The 21514-nt window shown below is 40.6% G+C and overlaps 2 protein-coding genes across 3 annotated transcripts in view; one reads left to right on the top strand and one right to left on the bottom strand.

The window, feature by feature from the left end:
• Window positions 1-1505, top strand: part of EFCAB10 (EF-hand calcium binding domain 10) — a 16770-nt gene extending 15265 nt beyond the window's left edge. Inside the window, exon 4 of the mRNA XM_017874642.1 lies at window positions 358-1505. Coding sequence (XP_017730131.1) covers window positions 358-394 — 37 coding nt within the window. The 3' untranslated portion in view covers window positions 395-1505. The remainder of the gene's footprint in view (window positions 1-357) is intronic.
• RINT1 (RAD50 interactor 1) overlaps window positions 165-21514 on the bottom strand; it is a 36437-nt gene continuing 15087 nt past the window's right edge. For both annotated transcript variants that reach the window (XM_017874655.1, XM_017874656.1), the window contains exons 5-15: window positions 19860-20033; window positions 19610-19759; window positions 17962-18118; window positions 16811-16921; window positions 16494-16719; window positions 15019-15156; window positions 12265-12464; window positions 3914-4128; window positions 2406-2586; window positions 2215-2333; window positions 165-715 (exon numbers count right to left, since the gene is read on the bottom strand). In XM_017874655.1, the coding sequence (XP_017730144.1) occupies window positions 523-715; window positions 2215-2333; window positions 2406-2586; window positions 3914-4128; window positions 12265-12464; window positions 15019-15156; window positions 16494-16719; window positions 16811-16921; window positions 17962-18118; window positions 19610-19759; window positions 19860-20033 (1864 nt within the window). In that variant the 3' untranslated portion in view covers window positions 165-522. The remainder of the gene's footprint in view (window positions 716-2214; window positions 2334-2405; window positions 2587-3913; window positions 4129-12264; window positions 12465-15018; window positions 15157-16493; window positions 16720-16810; window positions 16922-17961; window positions 18119-19609; window positions 19760-19859; window positions 20034-21514) is intronic.

Raw genomic sequence — 21514 nt, 5'->3', positions numbered from 1 at the left:
CCACCTCGCCCGGCTAATTTTTTGTATTTTTTAGTAGAGACGGGGTTTCACCGTGTTAGCCAGGATGGTCTCGATCCCCTGACCTCGTGATCCGCCCATCTCGGCCTCCCAAAGTGCTGGGATTACAGGCTTGAGCCACCGCGCCCGGCCAAAATATGCATTCTAAAGTGAGTTTTAAAAAAGTTTATTGGCTATGTTTGATTATCCACAACAGAATTTTCCTTAATTAGCACAGGAAATTGAAAAGTTGGTTATAATTTAATATCTCTGCTCTTGTCTTCAATAGACATACTCAGCATTTATACTTGTAAATAGAATGAGTTTTCATTGTTTCGTTTTCTGTTTTTGTTTCCTTAGGAACAAGAGGATGAAGGAAATATGGTCAGCATTTTAATAACACCATAAATCCAAGATAATCCTATAAAGTTTTCCAGTTTCATTAATTCAGAATTTCATCATATAACTTGAAATCCAATTGGCTTCCTCTTAAAACAAAACCAAGAAAACGTTTTCTGAAAGACATTATTTTCCAGTATTAGGCCAATTTGTCCTCAAATTAAGTAGAATCTCAACATCTTGTTGAGCCAGTTTGTAAATTCCAACTTCATTTAATGCTGCTGTGGCAGGAAGTTGCCCTGAAGTTGACTGCAGTACATCTTTCAGGAGTAGTGCAGAACCGACGTTCAAATTCAAAACAATACAGGCTTCTTTTATACTGTTTAGGGAAAACAAAGGAGGGAAATGAGATCTCCATTATCTGCATCAACCATATTATAACAATTTTGAGAATCCTAAGCAGCTTCTCTGTACTGCTGGTCCACATGTTCTCTATAAAAATACTTATGGATTTATTATTTGGTTCTTTTAACATGGTAAGACTACACAGGTGCAGAGTTTCTATTTCTTTAGATTAAGGTAATAGGATCCCTATTTCAATATGTATCCATTATTTCCCTAAACACAATACTTGATATTAATACTATATTAAATATGGCTATAACTTTAGGTAGATTAGAATATGGGAAAATACAAAAATAAGGCATAAAATGAAAGCAGCAGAAAGAACATTAAATTTTAAAAACTGTCATATGAAACATGTAAACATAAGCTTTCATTTTACAAGTTTAAAAGGAATGCTTTATAACCTCACAAAACCCAAACACAGTTTAAGTTTTACTTTTTTTTTGAGACATCATCTTGCTCTGTCACCTAGGCTGGAGTCCCATTGCATGATCATAGCTCACTACAGCCTTAGTCTCCCAAGTAGCTAGGACTACAGGTCCATACCACCACATCTGGCTTTTTGTTTGTTCATTTTAATACTTTTTGTAGAGATGGAGTCTTGCTATGTTGCCCAGGCTGGTCTCAAACACCTGGTCTCAAGCAATTCTCCCACCTCTGCCTCCCAAAGTACTGGGATTACAGGTGTGGGCTACTATGCCTGGCCTATAATTTAAATTTTATATCAACAAATTCTCAAACTATAATTACAGTTAGAACCAAAATTAATGTCAAATGTTTAAGGAAACAAATTTCTTTCAGGCCTGGCCTATTAGGTATTAAACATATTTGTAATTTTTTTTGTTGTTGTGTTTTTGAGACAGAGTCTTACTCTGTTGCCCAGGCTGGAGTGCAGTGGTGCAATCTCGGCTCACTACAAGCTCCGCCTTCCAGGTTCACGCCATTCTCCTGCCTCAGCCTCCAGAGTAGCTGGGACTACAGGCGCCCACTACCATGCCTGGCTAATTTTTTTTTTTTTTGTATTTTTAGTAGAGATGGGGTATCATCATGTTAGCCAGGATGGTCTCGATCTCCTGACCTCGTGATCCGGCCGTCTCGGCCTCCCAGTGTTGGGATTACAGGCATGAGCCACCGTACCCGGCCCTGTAATTTCTTATATTTAGTGAATAGGGCACAACTTTTTTTCATTTTCGATTTATTCCTTCAGTAACCAAGCAACTAGAAGCATTAAACCAAACACTAGAAAACAAAACCCAACATATAATTTATATCTAGTTCTGAAACTTTTTGAGGTCATGGGTCACATCTATCATTTTGGTTTCCCCATTGTGCTGTAAACATACAGTAGACAATGTTTTAAAACTTCAACTGATCTTATCCCACCCAAACATCTCCATAACCCTAAAGTTAAAAGGAGTTAGCCTCCTGTAACAATTTGATACATTAATATTAATTGTTAAATGTTGAGCTTACTGTTTAAAATAATTTTCTGGTCTCTTGCAATAGTGAGAAAACAAAGGGAAAAGATTCCGAGTCATATCAAACTGCAGCTGGGCTGCTCCTCCTTCATTGAAGTGATTAGCAAGAATTATCTGAAACAAATAATAATTCATATAATGCTTGTCTTTATTATCACAGCCCAAAGACAGTCTATTCTTACTTACTTCTTGGTAGATGTATACATCCAGCTTCTCTACAAGCATTTGCCAGAAAATTTTAAATAAGGAGAAACAAAGCTGCTGCTCCAACTGAAGTAAATGGTCTCGTAACGTCAGCAGTAAGGGGCAAGCCGAACTGGACAGGGACATCACAGCCTGCTCTGACTGAGATGGCAAGGACAACCATCTGGAAAAAACACATTTTTACCAAAAAATTTTCATCAGTTTGTACTTTTAAAGTTTTTAAATCATTTTAAATTGGAGGAAGTGTTCTAGGGCATTTTGGATAAGAAAAAATACACAGTCCAACATTAAAAGCTCTATCAGAAAATAAATGTACCTGTATTTTATATTTTCACTCTCAAATACTCTTTAATATGGGGATATTTCCAAAATATCCCCAAATTTTAATGTGAATTATCAATACAAAGAAATTACAATTTAAATGTCACTTAATTTTTGCATTTTATGTAGTTTTTGTTTTGTTTTGTTTTTTGAGACAGAGTCTCGCTCTGTTGGCCAGGCTAGAGCACAGGGTTCAAGCAATTCTTGTGTCTCAGCCTCCCAAGTAGCTGGGATTACAGGTGCCCACCACCGCGCCCAGCTAATCTTTGTATTTTTAGTAGAGACAGTTTCACCATGTTGGCCAGGCTAGTTTCGAATTCCTGCCCTCAAGTGATCTGCCTGCCTCGGCCTCCCAAAGTGCTGGGATTACAGGTGTAAGCCACTGCACCCAACCTGATTTTAGCATTTTAATTAAGACATCAGCTAATATTATGCTCTGATTTTTAGTAAAATCAGGACGAATAACAAATTTTTGGCACTTTGTGTGGCAGGGACTACACTAGGACAAAAAGATAATGCTTGCTATCAAGGCTGAAAGTAACACAGGTGTTCACAGTGTATGGTAGTGGGATAAACCACAACAAAAGTATGCAGAGCACCACAGGTGACTTTACTTGCAAAATAGGAGACAGATTAGGTTATTCAACCCCATATCACACACTATCCTATTAATATATTTACAAACAGCTAACTTATAACCAGTTTATTCTGATTAAGAATGTCAGAGAGCCAGGTGTGATGGCTCACACCTATAATCCTAGTACATTGGGAGGCCGAGGCAGTGGATTGCCTGAGGTCAGGAGTTGGAGATCAGCATGCCAAAATGTGAAACCAGGTCTCTACTAAAACTACAAAAATTAGCCGGGTGTGGTGGTCCATGCCTGTAGTCCCAGCTACTTGGGAGGCTGAGGTGGGAAGATCACTTGACCTCTAAGGTGGAGGCTGCAATGAGCTGAGACCATGCAACTGCACTCCAGCCTGGGTGACAGAGTAGGACTGTCTCAAAAAAAAAAAAAGTCCAAGAACATATTTTAGAAAGATTTCCAACAATGAAGTTTAAAGTACATAAGGCCAAACTGGGTTCTATCTAGACACCTTGGAAATCTGACCACATACACCATCTTCAACTTTTACCAAACTGGTATTAAGAGCTGACTTAGAGGACATACCTTTCTTTTTTATACAATTTTGCAGCATCTTTAACTTCTCTAAAAACATGGTCTACTTGACGGGTCAACATATCATGCTTTAAACGCTCTAAGAGGTTAATCATGTCATCAAATACGGAGCTCTCCATAGAGGCTAGCTGTCCCAGCTGCAATTTACTCAGAGTATTATTCTCTGCAAACACCTCCAGTGCAGCCTGTTGAAGTTGTAGAAAGAACTGAAAGCAAAAACATGTTAACACATTAACATACTTTTTTTAAACAGCTTGAAAGAGAATTCATATATCATACAATTCACCCATTTAAAGTGTATAATTCAGCTGGGCACGGTAGCTCACACCTGTAATCCCAGTACTTTGGGAGGCCAAGGTGGGTGGATCACCTGAGGTCAGGAGTTCGAAACCAGCCTGGCCAACATTCCAACATTGTGACACCCCATCTCTACTAAAAATACAAATTAGCTGGGCATGGTGGCATGTGCCTGTAATCCTAGCTACTCGGGAGGCTGAATCGCTTGAACCTGGAAGGCAGAGGTTGCAGTGAGCTGAGATCATGCCTCGGCTGACTGCAACCTCCACCTCCACCTCCTGGGTTCAAGCAATTCTCCTGCCTCAGCCTCCTGAGTACCTGGGATTACAAGTGTGTACCACCACACCTGGCTAATTTTTTTTTTTTTGTAATTTTTGTAGAGATGGTGTTTCACCATGTTGGTCAGACTGGTCTCAAACTCCTGACCTCATGATGTGCCTGCCTCAGCCTCCCAAAGTGCTGGGATTACAGGCATGCGCCACCATGCCCGGCAGTACAAGTTTTTATGTGGACATATGTTTCATTTCTCTTGGTATGTACTGAAGAGTGGAACTGCTGGATCTTATAGTAAGTCTATGTGTTAACAGTTTGAAAGGCTGTAGTGCCAGCACTTTAGGAGGCTAAGGCCAGAGACTCATTTTATAGTGAGACCTTATCTCTAGAAAAAAAAGATTAGCTGAGTGTGGTAGCCACAGACCTGTAGTCCCAGCTACTCAAGAGGCTGAGATGGGAAGATTGCTGGAGCCCAGGAGGCAGAGGTTGCAGTGAGCCAAGATTGGGCCACTGCACTGTAGCCTGGGCAAAAGAACAAGATCTCACCTGAGAAAACAAAGAGACAGTTTGAGGAACTGCCATATTGTTTTCCACAGCAACTGTACCATGTTACATTCCCACTAGTCAATGTTAAACTGTTTTGAAATGGAACAATCTCAAGACATATTAACCAGAAAAAGCAGAAGAGTCTGCATAGTATGTTACCACATGTTGACCTACACACACCAGTATTTATATAAACAGCTTTAGTAATATGTATAAGAAATTGATCAAAGTGATTGGCTTTAGGGAAGATTAGAATTAAGACTTATTTTCACTATATATAGTTTCAATACATACAGTTTTGTGGCTTTTGAATTTTGTATCACATGGATTACATATAGTGAAAAATATTTTTCTCTTTCAATTTCTGTGTATGGTAATCATGAACTTAACAAAAAAAAAAATGACACTATCAGCTGGGCATGGTGGCGCATGCCTGTAATCTCAGCACTTTGGGAGGCCGAGACAGATGGATCATCTGAGGTCAGGAGTTCGAGACCAGTCTGGCCAACATAGTGAAACCCCATCTCTACTAAAAATACAAAAATTACCTGGGCATGGTGGCGGGCGCCTGTAATCCCAGCTACTCAGGAGGCTGAGGCAGGAGAATTGCTTGAACCTAGGAGGCAGAGGTTGCAGTGAGCCAAGATCGTGCCACTGTACTCTAGCCTGGGCAACAAGAGCAAAACCCTGTCTCAAAAAACAAAAATGACACTATCTACTTGTTTTTTTATTTTTTGAGATGGAGTCTCGCTCTGTCCCTCAGGCTGGAGTGCAATAGCGCGATCTCGGCTCACCGCAACCTCCACCTCCCTGGTTCAAGTGATTCTCCTGCGTTAGTCTCCCGAGTAGCTGGGACTACAGGCGAGTGCCACCACACCTGGCTACTTTTTGTATTTTTAGTAGAGATGGGGGTTTTACCATGTCAGCCACGCTGATCTCGAACTCCTGACCTCAGGTGATCCGCTCGCTTTGGCTTCCCAAAGTGCTGAAATTACAGGTGTGAGCCACTGTGCCTGGCCTTGTTTTAAATAAAATTTAAAATAATTTTTAAATGACACTATCAATAAGCATTTAAGCATAAAATTAACTATAAAGGTCTGAAATTTTATTTTTCCAAAATACAATTAACAGAGGACTAAATAAATCACCTTGCCAAGGTTTTTTTTTTTTTAAACACTGAATAGCATTAGGCCATGAACACATCATAATAAGCCATATTAAGGTCATCAGACATTTGGCTAGCCTTGATGGCCTGGCACGGTGGCTCACGCCTGTAAACCCAAAACTTTGGGAGGCTGGGGAGGCAGATCACTTGAGGTCTGAGGTTTGAGATCAGCCTGACTAACATGGTGAAACCCCATCTCTACTAAAAATACAAAAATTAGTCGGGCATGGTGGCGCACACCTGTAATCCCAGCTACTCAGGAGGCTGAGGCAGAATCACTTGAACCTGGGAGGCAGAAGTTGGAGTAAGCCAAGATCACACCACTGCAATCCAGCCTGGGTGACAAAGTGAGACCCTTGTCTCAAAAAAAACAACAAAAACAAAAAACATTTGGCTACCCTTGAAATGTTTTAAGAATTTTCAGTTGCTTTTCTTTTAAAGTTCTTGAAATAAAACTACATAAAATTTTAAAAACCGAAAGCCATTAGAAATCTCCCAAAGATTTCATGCATAACAAACAATAAAATCTTGTGGTTAACTTTTTTTTTATACATTTACTATTAAAATTCAGACTACCCAACATGAACTTAGATCATCTCTATCTTTGTCTCTCCCCATCTCCCTCTCTCCTTCCGCCCCGTATCTTTTTGCATGGCAATGTGTCATGGGCATCAACTACTTTTACATGGCCAGCAATTTTCCCCCTTCTTTTAATAGTACCCCAATTTGCCTTTGGGGAACCACTTCTTTCCCAATCTGAGACAACTTAGGTGGTATCAGCCCTATCCTTTGGTGCCAGGGATGCACACTTAACTTGGTAATACCATGTCCTGCCTTCACTAGTGATTGTTCAGAGATAGACATATGAGAGGTATCTTGGTATTTCTGCTGAAACTATCAGAGAAGCAGCACTCTTCTTTTGAGATTGCAGAAGGACCACGTGAGCCTGGAACCACCTGTGGCCACATGTCCAGAGCCTGCCTCAGAGCAAAACCAGAAATGGACAACTTTAGAACAGCCATGCCTAATCCTTTCAGAAAGTTAAATTCCTCACCTCTCGTATCTCACCCCACACCCCAACTTAGGCCAGTTTGAATCTGGTATCTGTCATCTACAACTGAAAAATTCCTAATTCTGAATGGCTGCTTATTTCAGGCTTGGCACAATCTGGTAACCAGCAGACAGTTATCGGTAGAGAACCTGAAACAAATGGAAAGTGAATCCTGTTCATTCTTTTTCCTTTTTCTAATTATGCAATACAAAGCTTTAATAATTTTTACTTATACAGTATTCACTGGCTGAAGGACTATGAATATGATTAAAGAATTTTGAGGTTAAGACAGAATTTGCACCATATAGTTTTTTTTTTTTTGAGACGGAGTTTTGCTCTTGTCGCCCAGGCTGGAGTGCAATGGCGCAATCTTGGCTTACTGCAACCTCCCGGTTCAAGCAATTCTCCTGCCTCAGCCTCCTGAGTAGTAGCTGGGATTACAGGCGCCCACCACCACACCTAGCTTTTTTTTTTTTTTTTTTTTTTTGAGACAGAGTCTTGCTCTGTCACCCAGGCTGGAATGCAGTGGCACAATCTCGACTCACAGCAACCTCCATCTCCCAAGTTCATGCAATTCTTCTGTCTCAGCCTCCCAAGTAGCTGAGACTACAGGCGCCCACCAGCATGCCCAGCTAATTTTTGTATTTTTAGTACAGATGGGGTTTCACCATCTTGGCCAGGCTGGCCTCGAACTCCTGACCTCAGGTGATCCACCCACCTTGGCCTCCCAAAGTACTGGGGTTACAGGCGTGAGCCACCACACTCGGCCAGATTTGTACCATAATAACCATGCTAGTACACAATTCATTCACAATTTGAACAATCAACTTTGAAATTTGATTATTTCTCTGCTGACAGAGGACCTAGTTAATTCAGCATGAGATTATACGTTTTCTAAGGGTAGGGATGATGGCTAATTCATCTTTCTTTTTTTGGTGGGAGGAGACAGGGTCTCCGTCTGTTGCCCAGGCTGGAGTGCGGTGGTGTGATGAAGGCTCACTGTAGTCTCAACCTCCCGGGCTCAAGCAATCTTCCCACCCCAGCCTCCCAAGTAGCTGGGACCACAGGGCATGCCTGCCACACCCAGTTAATTTTTTTTTTTTTTTAATTTTATGTAGAGACAGGGTCTCCCTATGCTGCCCAGGCTGGTCTCCAACTCCTGGGTTCAAGTGATCCTCCCACCTTAGCCTCCCAAGCAGCTAGGACTACAGGGGTACACCACCATGCTCGGCTAATTTTTTGTATTTTTTGTAGAGATGAGGTCTTGCCATAATGCCCAGGCTGGTCTCGAACTCCTGGGCTTAAGCGATCAGCCCACCTTGGCTCCCAGTGTTGGGCTTACAGGTGTGAGACATAGTGCCCAGTCATCTTTCTTAACAGACTATAGCACCAAGTAAAGCAGTTGATGATGTTCTACAAATGATTTCATTGAAGAAAAAATTCTGGCACAAGAGTTAAGAATAACAATTTGTTTCATATTACTAAAAATGCTTAGCAGAATATGGAGCTGTGGGGGTGCTGAGAGAATACTTACTTAAATTAGAAACACAACACATAAAAATACAAAATGAATGCATGTATGCTGATTAGCTGACTTTATTTATTTTTTTTTTTGAGATGGAGTTTTGCTCTTGTTGCCTAGGCTGGAGTGCAATGGTGTATTCTCAGCTCACTGCAACCTCTGCCTCACGGGTTCAAGTGGTTCTCCTGCCTCAGCCTCCTGAGTAGCTGGGACTACAGGCATGTGCCACCACACCCGGCTAATTTTTGTATTTTCAGTAGAGACAGGGTTTCATCATGTTGGCCTCGAACTCCTGACCTCAGGTAATCCACACAGTTGGCCTCCCAAAGGGCTGGGATTACAGGCGTGAGCCACCACTCCCAGCCTGATTAGCTGACTTTATAAACAAATTGATCATTACCCTCTATCTTATAATCATACTATGAAATAATTGTTTTATTTTCCTTGTTCAGCAGAATGACATTATGCACATGGATTTCAGTTAACATCTTTATAGGAAAAAAGTTTTAACTAATTACTAAGTCCCAGACAGAGTACAGATAAGCATCAACTATGATTGTATTTATCAGGTTTTTATCTTGTTTATATCTATGATTAGTATATTTATTGTATTTATTTTTGCCCCCTATTTATTTGGCTTATTACCCTGGATTTAAAACAAATATGATTTTGTTTGGCTTTTTCTTTCACATTAAAATAGGTATTATGAGGAATACATTTTCTTCTATACAATGCTTTAGAAGTAACCATACATTTTTGTTCTACATATAACAAAATGTACTATATAGTGCTTTAATTGGTATACTACAATTTTTTTTCCCAAATTCATAATTTAAAATGTCATGTTTTCAAGACTTCCTTCCTAATCCAGGCATTTAATGTTTTCACATGTCCATGTTTGAATATATTTCATTTCTGCTTTTATTTCTTTTTTATTGCATTAAGATTTGATAACGTACAGAAATTTTAAATTAATTTACCTTGTCCATCTTTGTGACTCATCTGGACACACTTGAAAATTGTGTTTTTCCCTATTATACTGTGGAATTTATCACTAACCTTCAGTTAATCAATCTAATTATTTAACTTTACAATTTTTTAATTCTCACTTTACCTATCACATTCTAATAGTATATTTTTGTCTTTAGTGAAAATTGCATTTGCCTTGTTTACCTTCCTGTTTTCATTTTATGACACAATTATATTTTTTACATTTTTAATATTTCATATTAAAATTTTCATAGTCATCAGATTTATTCAGTACACTTAGTTTCTTTAATATTTAATGTCTATTCTATTTTAACATTTCATGGTCATCCTAGTTCTCTGTTTATGCGTTCTGTCACGAAATTTACTTTATGGGACACCTAAATTGGTATAAACCTAAGTTGATTTTGAACAGTGATTCTTTTTTTTTTTTTTTTTTTTTTTGAGACGGAGTCTCGCTCTGTCGCCCGGGCTGGAGTGCAGTGGCCGGATCTCAGCTCACTGCAAGCTCTGCCTCCCAGGTTTACGCCATTCTCCTGCCTCAGCCCCCCGAGTAGCTGGGACTATAGGCGCCTGCCACCTCGCCTGGCTAGTTTTTTGTATTTTTTAGTAGAGACGGGGTTTCACTGTGCTAGCCAGGATGGTCTCGATCTCCTGACCGAGGAGTGATCCGCCCGTCTCGGCCTCCCAAAGTGCTGAGATTACAGGCTTGAGCCATCGTGCCCGGCCTTGAACAGTGATTCTTAACCTAAGGGTACCCTGTTCAAGAAGGGAGTTCTGAAGGTCCTCTGAGATGATGTTAATATCTAAAACATCTAAAAGAATTCATCTGTCTGTGGTGAGGTTATAAAGGCTAATTAGACTTTTGTTTGGAAGCATCTATTAGAAAATCTGGTTACCAAAAGTCCTGACAGCCAGGATATTCCTTGAATTAATAAAAAGAGTAAAAATAAATTACTACTTAATAATTACAGTCAGGCAGATCAAATGTGTCAGTAGGTTTGCTTAATAATAATTAGGCAGACCAAATCATGTCAGAATCTGCATGGAGAAGGGAAGGGTTGGTAGAATCTGGAAGGAAAAGGTCTTATGGTATTTGTTAACTGGACCCAAGGTTTTTATTTATGGATTTATTTAAAATATACCTTCCAATAAATCAGTTGATTTTTTCAGATACAATCATAATGTTTTTTTTTAAAGAGTTCTTACCTTTTAGAGATACATACTAATATATATCTCTATATATAAATATTACCATGAAATATGATATCTGAGATTTGCTTCAAAATAATCAGGTATGGGGTGGCAGAAGAGAGGTTTAAATAAAACAAAATTGGTGTAAAAAGTTGAGTGAGCCGGACATGGTGGCTCATGCCTGTAATCCCAGCACTTTGGGAGGCCGAGGTGGGTGGATCACCTGAGGTCAGGAGTTTGAGACCAGCCTGGCCAACATGGTGAAACCTCGTCTCTACTAAAAAAAAAAAAAAAAAAAAAAATTAGCCCGGTGTGGTGGCGAACACTTGTAATCCCAGCTACTCATGAGGCTGAGGCAGGTTAATCCCTTGAACCCAGGAGACAGAGGTTGCAGTGAGCTGAGATTGCGCCACTGCACTCCAGCCTGGGCAACAAGAGCAAAACTCTGTCTCAAAAAAAAAAGAAGCTCAGTGGTAGCCACACTGAAGTTCATTTTCCTGTTCTATTTACTCATGCATATATTTGAAAATATGATACACAAAATGTTAGTTTCTTATTTTTATTTTTTCATGTTTTCTAGAGATAGTGTCTCACTATGTTGCGCAGGCTGGTCATGAATTCCTGGGTTCAAGTGATCGTCCCACCTCAGCCTCCCAAGTAGCTTGGACTATAGGCATACGTCACCACACCTGGCTAATTTTATATTATTTTTTATTTTTTGGAGAAATGAGGTCTCCCTATGTTGCCCAGGTTGGTCTCCAACTCCTGGGCTCAAGTAATTCTCCCATCTCACCCTCCTAAAGTGCTGGGATTAAGAGCTTGAGCCACTGCACCCAGCCAAATAGATTTTTAATGTATGAAACAATTAAAACTTTAAATGTTTCTTCCTATTTTCATGACTCTTTATAATTTCTCATGTTTTCAAGACATTCAAGAGGTACTAAACGTTATTCTTTTATTTTCCTTAAAGTCCTGAATTGCTTTTGACATCATTATTTAATCTTAGCTTTTCCTGTGACTGCAATTACCACACATGAATATTTCCAAGTATGGTTCACTCTATAAACAACTATTTCATGAAAGGCTTGCTTATCCAATGATTAAAAACATTAAAATATCAGGATTATTTCAGTACTTGAGATTTGATTGAGAAAAATGTGTATTTTAATTGTACCTTCTAATTATGGCACTATGGTTCTGTCTAGCATGTTTATTTTTGCTTGCAATAGATTCAACATTTCGAAAAGTATTAATAAAATAGTTTGAACTAGTAATATATTACTTAATATAAAAGCATATTAACTCACAACATTGTCAGCCCAATCTGCTAGTACTGTTGAGATGTAGTTCACAGCATTAAGAATTGCACAGTATCGAAAGCCAAGGGAAGCTCTAGTCTCTTCTTTCATCACCTGTGTTAATCGTATCCTAAAATCATCTACTAAGTCCTTCTGTAACTCCAGGAACTGTAGCTTTCGGGAAGCTGTGGGAAGATTTTTATACCTGTCTGTGGAAAAAGTTATTAAGACATATGAAGGTTTTGGTACCATCTATGATATACTTATAAGTTTTCCCTACTGTCCTGCTTCAGTGCTTTTGTCAAAAATCAATTGACCAGTCAAGTGCGGATTTACTTCTGAGCTCTCTTAAGGATATGAGTTTCAAAAGTATGTTTGCCAAAACTCATTCAACAACAGTACACATAAGATCTGCATATTACACTGTAAGTAAAGTATGCCTCAAGTTTTTTTAAAAGGCAAATGAGAAAATTATATATAAAAATGACAGTTTTGGCCAGGTGCGGTGGCTCACACCTGTAATCCCAGCACTTTGGGAGGCCAAGGCAGGTGGATCACCTGAGGTCAGGAGTTCAAGACTAGCCTGGCCAACATGGTGAAACTCCATCTCTACTAAAACTGAAAAAATTAGCCGGGTGGTAGTGGCATGTGCTTGTAATCCCAGCTACTCAGGACTCTGAGGCAGGAGATTTGCTTGAACTTGGGAGGTAGAGGTTGCAGTGAGCCAAGATAGCACTACTGCATTCCAGCCTGGGAAACAGAGTGAGACTCTGTCTCAGAAAAAAAAAGACAGTTTGTTCAACAAATAAACGGCTTTTTTTTTTTTTTTAAAGAAAGAACTTGGATAAATTAAAAGATACACATTTAAGAATTTACAGGCAGTTGGCCAGGTGCAGTGGCTCACACCTGTAATCCCAGCACTTTGGGAGGCCGAGGTGGGCAGATCACGAGGTCAGGAGATCGAGACCATCTTGGCTTGTGACCATCTTGGCTAACACGGTGAAACCCCATCTCTACCAAAAATACAAAAAAATTAACCAGGCGTGGTGGTGGGTGCCTGTAGTCCCAGCTACTCGGGAGGCTGAGGCAGGAGAATGGTGTGAATCTGGGAGGCAGAGACTGCACTGAACCCAGGAGGCAGAGTTTGCAGTGAGCCGGGATCGCACCACTGCACTCCAGCCTGGGTGACAAGAGTGAAATTCTGTCTCAAAAAAATAAATAATAAAATAAATTTACAATTGATATGATGAGAGGTCTGAAATTTTCTTTAAAATACTCCAGAAAAAAAAAATTGAGGAGTAAAATATAACAGAAAAGTGGTAATTGCTTTAAACTTTGGTAATGGGTACCTGAGAGTTCATCATATTATCCTACTTTTGGGTATGTTTGAAAATTTTCTGAATAAAAAGTTTTAAGAGACACATGAATTTTCCTTAATTTTTTTGTCTTAGTGTTTTCATATTTTCTTATAGTTAAAAATACAGAATTATGGCTGGGCACAGTGGCTCACACCTGTAATCCCAGCACTTTGGGAGGCCGAGGCAGTTGGATCACAAGGTCAGGAGTTCAAGACCAGCCTGGCTAAGATGGTGAAACCCCATCTCTACTAAAAATAAAAAAATTAGTTGGGCGTGGCTGCAGGCGCCTATAATCCCAGCTACTCGGGAGGCAGAGACAGGAGAATTGATTGAATCCAGGCAGCAGAGGTTGCAGTGAACCGAGATCACACCACTGCACTCCAGCCTGGTGACAGAGTGAGACTCCATTTCAAAAAAAAAAAAAAGCTAATTACTGACTGGGCTGGAATGATACTTCTTCAGATTATCAGACAAGCCTAAGAAGCGGACAGGCTGGTGGTCTATGAAGGTGAAGAGGGCCAAGGATGGTGGCAATGAGGGTCCAGTGGCACCTGGACAAGAAGCAGGCCCACAAGGGGGCAGCGTGATTGGCTAAAGACCAGTGAGGGCCAGAGGATGCTAGGCTACCCTCCAGCCAGAGAATCCCTGCACTATAACAAAAGTTCCTATTACTACTCCAATCCTTAAAATTACTTCATTATTTTACTCTCTTCTGCAATCTTTGATAAATCAAGATCAAGAAAATATTAAAATACAGGCCAATCACCATTTACTGAAGACATCTAAAAGCCCAATAGCAAGACAGTTTGGATAATAAAATTAAATTCTTATTTAATTGTTTTTGTATAATTATTCAGGAAGTTTTCTTGTATAATTATTCAGGAAGTTTTCCTTCATGTATACCAATGTTTAAATCCTTAAATTATTAAAAACCCCAAAGTTAGAATATTGTGTTAGCTTTCTACCAATATAGAAACTGAATTTGAAGATAACAACCATCATATAATATTAATTTGCTGAGCTGCTTATTTATTGATTACTTTATTGATGGAGTCTTACTCTGTCACCAAGGCTGGACTGCAGTGGTGTGATCGCGGCTCACTGCAACCTCTACCTCCCATGCTCAAACAATCCTCCCACCTCAGCCTACCAAGTAGCTGGGACTACAGGCATGCATCACCACACCTGACTAATTTCTGTATTTTTTGGAAGAGAGCAGGTTTCACCGTGTACCCCAGGCTGTTCTCAAACTCCTGGGTTCAAGCAACCTGCCTGCGTCAGCCTCTCAAAGTGCTGGGATTACAGGCATGAGCCACTACACCCAGCCTACTGAGCTATTTTAAAAAGTACCATGTGAAAACAGTACTTTTAAAACAAAGTCGTATCTTGGAAGACTTATACTTACCAGTTATAACCAAGAGTAGAGTCATAAAAGTTTCTGCACAATCTGGAACTTTCATTTCATCCACATCAGTGATATCCTTATATTGCGATACCCAGGCAGCTTCTGATGAAAGCATTGAGTCCATTTTTTGAAGAGCAACTGATAAGCAGACAAAACGATTATGCCGATTAAGTAGTTACAGTCATTCCTAATTATTCAACTTGTAATTTTTTAGGAATGATGGCTTTTCTATGAAAAATAAACAAACCTACAATCTCCCACTAGTTGTACTAAATTTAACTTACTTAATGCTTTAAACAGGATACTTTACTCCCACCCCCAAATTTTGAAAATAGTTATGATGACAAGATAAGCTACAGTCAGAAAGATTCTATTGGCCAGGCACAGTGGCTCACACCAGTAATCCCAGCACTCTAGGAAGCCAAGGTGGGAGGACTGCTTAAGTCTAGGAGTTCACAACCAGCCTGGGCAACACAGCGAAACCCCATCTCTACAAAAAATACAAAAAGTAGCCAGACATGGTTTGCATACACTTATAGTCCCAGCTACTGGGGTGGCTGAGGCAGGAGGATCACCTGAGCCCCAGAGGTCGAGGCTGCAGTAAGCCATGATCAGCCCACTCCACTCTAGCCTGGGTGACAAAGTAAGACCCTATCTCAAAAATAAAAAAATAAAAAAATAAAAAAATAAAATACTCTGATACTTTGGGAGGCCAAGGCAGGCGGATTACTTGAAGTCAGGAGTTCCATACCAGCCTGGCCAACATGTTGCAACCCCGTCACTCCTTAAAAATAGAAAAATTACCATCCTGGCTAACACAGTGAAACCCCGTCTCTACTAAAAATACAAAAAAATTAGCCGGGCGTAGTGGCAGGCACCTGTAGTCCCAGCTACTCGGGAGGCTGAGGCAGGAGAACAGCGTGAACCTGGAAGGCGGAGCTTGCAATGAGCCGAGATCGTGCCACTGCACTCCAGCCTGGGTGGCAGAGCGAGACTCCATCTCAAAAAAAAAAAAAAAGAAAAATTAGCCAGGCATGGTAGTGCGTGCCTGTAATCCCAACTACTCAGCAGGCTGAGACAGAAGAATCACTTGAACCCAGGGGGTGGAGATTGCAATGAGCTGAGCTCGAACTACTGCACTTTTATCCTGGGCCACAGAGCAAGAGTCTGTCCCAAAATAAATAAATAAAAAAATAAATAAAATGAAAATTCTATGATAAAATCTATAAAACAATTAAACACCCCACTGGCTTGACTATTCCACTCTAGAAACATGTAGAGTGTAATTCCAGGAAAAATGGAAGTTTCATGTGAAGTAAAGAAAATATTATCTCTGAAGGAAACTCTGAAAACCCTGACAAAGAAAATTTCAGATGGCTCTAGTCCTACTCAGAACTGGAGAAGAAAAGTATTCAAAAACGTATATCCACAGAAACAGACATATCTCCCTACCCTCTGGCCACATCAGCACTTACATTTTCTCTCCACTGTCAACCATCTCTGAAAACAGGTTTCCTCTGACAGAATATGCATACAACTAGCAAAAGGACCAGGGTAGCCATGAACACTGTGTAGCTCCCTTTCAAACAACAGTACTTCATCCACCAAATGACAGAAGAGATTGTCATCATACACCAGACAAGGAATATCCGTGGCTAACTTCTCAAGAACCAGCATCATAAGGCCCCGAGAAAATTCAAGCTAAAAAAATACACAAACATGAGGTATGTAAATAAAAAGTTATCCATGCCCACATACAGTTCTAAAACAGAAACACAACTGAGTCTCTTACCCTTGCATTTACCAAACAGCCTACTTTGTCTAATATTGGCTGAATCTTTTCATCCAAAAATTGAGTATGGTTTCCAATCCACATAAGTACTTGAGCCAAGTACCATTCTGGCTAAGGAAGGAGGAAAATAGTTTGAATTCGTAAGTCATTCCAATTAGAAAGTTAGAATTACATGAGTCTATTTAATTGTATATGCACAACACTTACAAAAATTAGTTGAAAATTCCTGTATGTAAGAGCACAATTTCTACTCTAAATTTTAAACTACTGAAAGGCTTAATAATCAAATGTTTGCCAATGTACTCCCAACAAATTTCAATAATGTGACTTAAGTCAATAAACTCATAAATTTACAATGCCCTATATATTTAAAACCTAACACTTCAATAATATGTAAAATCATGAGTATTACAAAGAACTAATGGCCTATAAATTATTTTTTGAAATAGCAATTGAAAATAATTTCAATATTATTTTCTTATGGTTTTATTTTCAAAAGTAAATTAAGAAAAAATCTGCTAGTCTGCATTACAAAAACTACACGTTTTATACAGGTTTAAGGGCAGAAATACCAAGTGCATGCCAGGCGCGGTGGCTCATGCCTGTAATTCCAGCACTTTGGGAGGCTGAGGTAGGTGGATCACCTAAGGTCAGAAGTTCCAGACCAGCCTGACAAATATAGTGAAACACATCTCTACTAAAATTACAAAAATTAGTCCGGCATGGTGGCATGTGCCTGTAGTCCCAGTTACTTGGGAGGCTGAGGCAGGAGAATTGCTTGAACCTGGGAGGTGGAGATTGCAGTGAACTGAGATCGCGCCACTGCACTCCAGCCTGGGTGACAGAGACTCCGACTCAAAAAAAAAAAAAGAAATACCAAGTGCTTAATATTTGCTTTGCTTTTTGCTTTGTTTTGCAATGATAATTCAGCAACATCTGATGCCCAAGAGCAGAAATACCATATTTTCCTACAGTATATGAACACAACTCTTCAATTGTATGTATGAAGAGCAGTGACAAAACAGGAATTGAGCCCTTTAGAAAAAACACAGAAATGTGAAGAGTCAGATTTTAACCTAAACCAGCAAAAGTATAGAAACTCTAACATTTGTTACTGATAAAAACCAAGGACAAGAGCTGGCAAAACACACCTTGCTTAACACATTAGTCTGCCGGTTCCCTCTGAAGTGATACCTGAACCTCTTCTGAAGAGGAGTCAGCATAATCTGGATGGGCAGGATGACAGAAGGGGAGGCAGGAAGAGAGTATTTTTCTGGAAGTTGCTTTGGCTCAGTAAGTAATTCATCTCTGACATAATCAAGTCAAGGAAAAAGAATCAAAAGCATACCTAATATCCACACACACATATGTATGTATACACACACAATAAATTTTTCCAACAAATGTATCAGATACTCAGTAGAGTTAATTATGATCCAAATAATATATAACTTTATATTGAATTTACATTCAGTTAAAATGCACAAAAAGCCAGGCACGATGATGGTGACTCATGCCTGTAATACCAGCACTTCGGGAGGCTGAAGTGGGCAAATCACTTGGGCCCCCTCACAGGAATCTGAGACGTGCCTGGGCAATAGGCAAAACCCTGTCTCTACAAAAAACAACAAAAATTAGCTGGGCATGGTGGCACTTGCCTGTAGTCCCAGTTACTCAGGAAGAAGAGGTGGGAGAATCAATTGAGCCTGGGTGGTCAAGGCTGCAGTGAGCCGTGACTGCACCACTGTACTTCAGCCTGGGTGACAAAGTGAGACCATGTCTTTAAAAAAAGCACACAAATGGGCCAGGTACGGCCAGGCGCAGTGGCTCACGGCTATTATCCCAGCACTCTGGGAGGCTGAGGCGGGCGGATCACAAGGTCAGGCGATCAAGACCATCCAGGCTAACACAGTGAAACCCCGATTCTACTAAAAATAAAAAAAATTAGCCCGGCGTGGTGGTGGGTGCCTGTAGTTCCAGCCACTCGGGAGGCTGAGGCAGGAGAATGGTATGAACCCAGAAAGCGGAGCTTGCAGTGAGCTGAGATCACACCACTGCACTTCAGCCTGGGTGACAGAGCAAGAGCAAGACTCTGTCTCCAGAAAAAAAAAGAAGGGCCAGGTGCAGTGGTTCTTACCTGTAATCCCAGAACTTTGGGAGGGTGAGGCAGGTGGATCACCTGAGGTGAGGAGTTCGAGGCCAGCCTGACCAACATGGAAAAACCCTGTCTCTACTAAAGATACAAAATTAGCCAGCCATGGTGGTGCAAGCCTGTAATCCCAGCTACTCGGGAGGCTGAGGCAGGAGAATCACTTGAACCTGGGAGGTGGAGGTTGCAGTGAGCCAAGATCACACCACTTCATTCCAGCCTGGGCAACAAGAGCAAAACTCCATCTCAAAAAAAAAAAAAAAAAAAAAAAAAAGCACAAAAATGGTATTAATCTATAAATCTTTCCTAAAATAGTAACAAAAAAAATTCAAGTATCATTTCATTAAATTCACGCTGTTACTAAGGTTTCCTCCCAATTGCCCATTTGTTCTATTGCCCCAAGAGACCTTTTTGTGCTATGAACTAGGATCAGTCATGTATCTCGGAACTCTTCCTTATAGCCCTCATACCCACACTCAATTCACTTTGCAAGAGTACAGTCCACCACTCAGTGGACACTTACAGACCAAGTCCAGACACAGGATTCTTATTTGGCTTTCTTGGCCACTTTGAAAAAGTTTTACTCTCCAGCCACAAACCCATTCTACAAAAAAGAAATTTTAGTAAGTTTTCAACTGCAACAAAGATACGAGGTTTGTAGTTTCAAAAGCTGACAAAACAGCGTCTCCAGGTAACTGTACATCTCTGGAGCACTGGCAGGTCGACTTAAGCCAACAGTTTGTGATTGAGGGGGTGCAATGAACGGCCAATGAAGCTGTGCTAAAATTTCCTCAAAATCACTGCAACAGAAAAGCAACACATGCATTTCAGTACATCACCAAACGATCACCAAATACCCATCGGAAAGCAATTACCACAAAATATGGGTAAATTCCCTACCTTGTAAGCTTGTCCTTGAGAATTTTATGCCAGAATTTAACTGTGGCTCTCATGAAACCAAGAAGATGAGTACAGGATGATTCCTGAAGCTTGATGTCAAGTTCTGCCATAGACACTAGAGTGGAGGCTGCCTCCGGTACATTATTGGTCATCAGATATTGCTGAATGTTGTCACTGTAAACAAAGTAAAGCAATCTTTTTTTTTTTCTTTTGAGACAGAGTCTCACTCTGTTGCCCAGGCTGGAGTGCAGTGGCAAGATCTTGGCTCAATGCAACTTCTGTTTCCCGGGTTCAAACAATTCTCCTGCCTCAGCCTCCACAGTAGCTAGAATTACAGGCATGCACCCCACACCTGACTAACTTTTTTGTATTTTTAGTACAGACAGGGTTTCACCATGTTGGTCAAGCTGGTCTTGAACTCCTGACCTCAAATGATCCATCTGCCTCGGCCTCCCAAAGTGCTGGGATTACAGACGTGAGTTACCGTGGCCAGCCTAAAGCAAATTTAAAGAACAGATTGCTCAGAATAATTTTAAATTTGGAAAAAGTGCTTCTTCTTCATGTTTTATATAAAGTTACATCCAAGGAAGAATGAAGCACCACTCTGAGGCAGCCTTTGTTTTTTAACAAAGCACCACCCTGAGGCCTTGTACCAAGGCCTCTCCGGGAACCTATAGTCCTCTACTACTTTTGCATTCTTCTAAGAGCAGCAGCCTCAGCCTATGTTCAGGACACCTCCCAGGACCTTTCCCTTCCTACTCCTCCTGAAAGACCTGTTTTGTGTCATCTTCCTTTGGGCACCACTCATTTCTGATAAATATGCCTTTTACAGAAATATTCAGTATCTTAATCCAAGGGAATAATGTGGTAGCATCTGGTAAGGTCAAGTATGATGGTCTTCAATTGTTACCTACTTTGCCCAGCTTAACTTGATTTCCCACTTCAAAGAAATATAATTCCAGGTAGGGCATGGTGGCTCACCTCTGTAATGCCAGCACTTCAGGAGACCAAGGCAGGTGGATCACGAAGTCAAGAGATCGAGACCATCCTGGCCAACATGGTAAAACCCCATCTCTACTAAAAATACAAAATTAGCTGGGCGTGGTGGCACATGCCTGTAATCCCAGCTACTTGGGAGGCTGAGGCAGGAGAATTGCTTGAACCCGGGAGGCGGAGGTTGCAGTGAACCAAGATGGTGCCACTGCACTCCAGCCTGGCAACAGAGTGATACTCCGTCTCAAAAAAGAAAAAAGAAAAAAAAGAAAAAGAGGCTGGGCGCATTGGCGCACGCCTGTAATCCCAGCAAAAAAAAGAAAGAAAAAGAGGCCAAGATGAGTGGATCACCTGAGGTCAGGAGTTCGAGACCAGCCTGGCCAACTTGGTGACCGCCCCCCCCCCCCCTTTCCACTAAAATATAAAACTAGCCAGGCATGGTGGTGGGCACCTGTAATCCCAGCTACTTGGGAGGCTGAGGCAGGAGAATTGCTTGAACCTAGAAGACAGAGGTTGCAGTGAGCTGACACGGTGCCACTGCACTCCAGCCTCAGCGACAGAGTGAGACTCCATCTCAAAAAAAAAAAAAAGAAATACACAAATATTACAGGAGAATTTCAAATGTACAAACACAGAATATGAGAGTACTGCTTTTTTTTTTT

The sequence above is a fragment of the Rhinopithecus bieti genome, unplaced genomic scaffold (genome assembly GCF_001698545.2).
Source record: "Rhinopithecus bieti isolate Rb0 unplaced genomic scaffold, ASM169854v2 scaffold_7414, whole genome shotgun sequence".
Classification (NCBI taxonomy): Eukaryota; Metazoa; Chordata; class Mammalia; order Primates; family Cercopithecidae; genus Rhinopithecus; species Rhinopithecus bieti.
The sequence above is the reverse complement of the archived record's forward strand: the minus strand, read 5'-3'. Positions and strand labels throughout refer to the sequence as shown.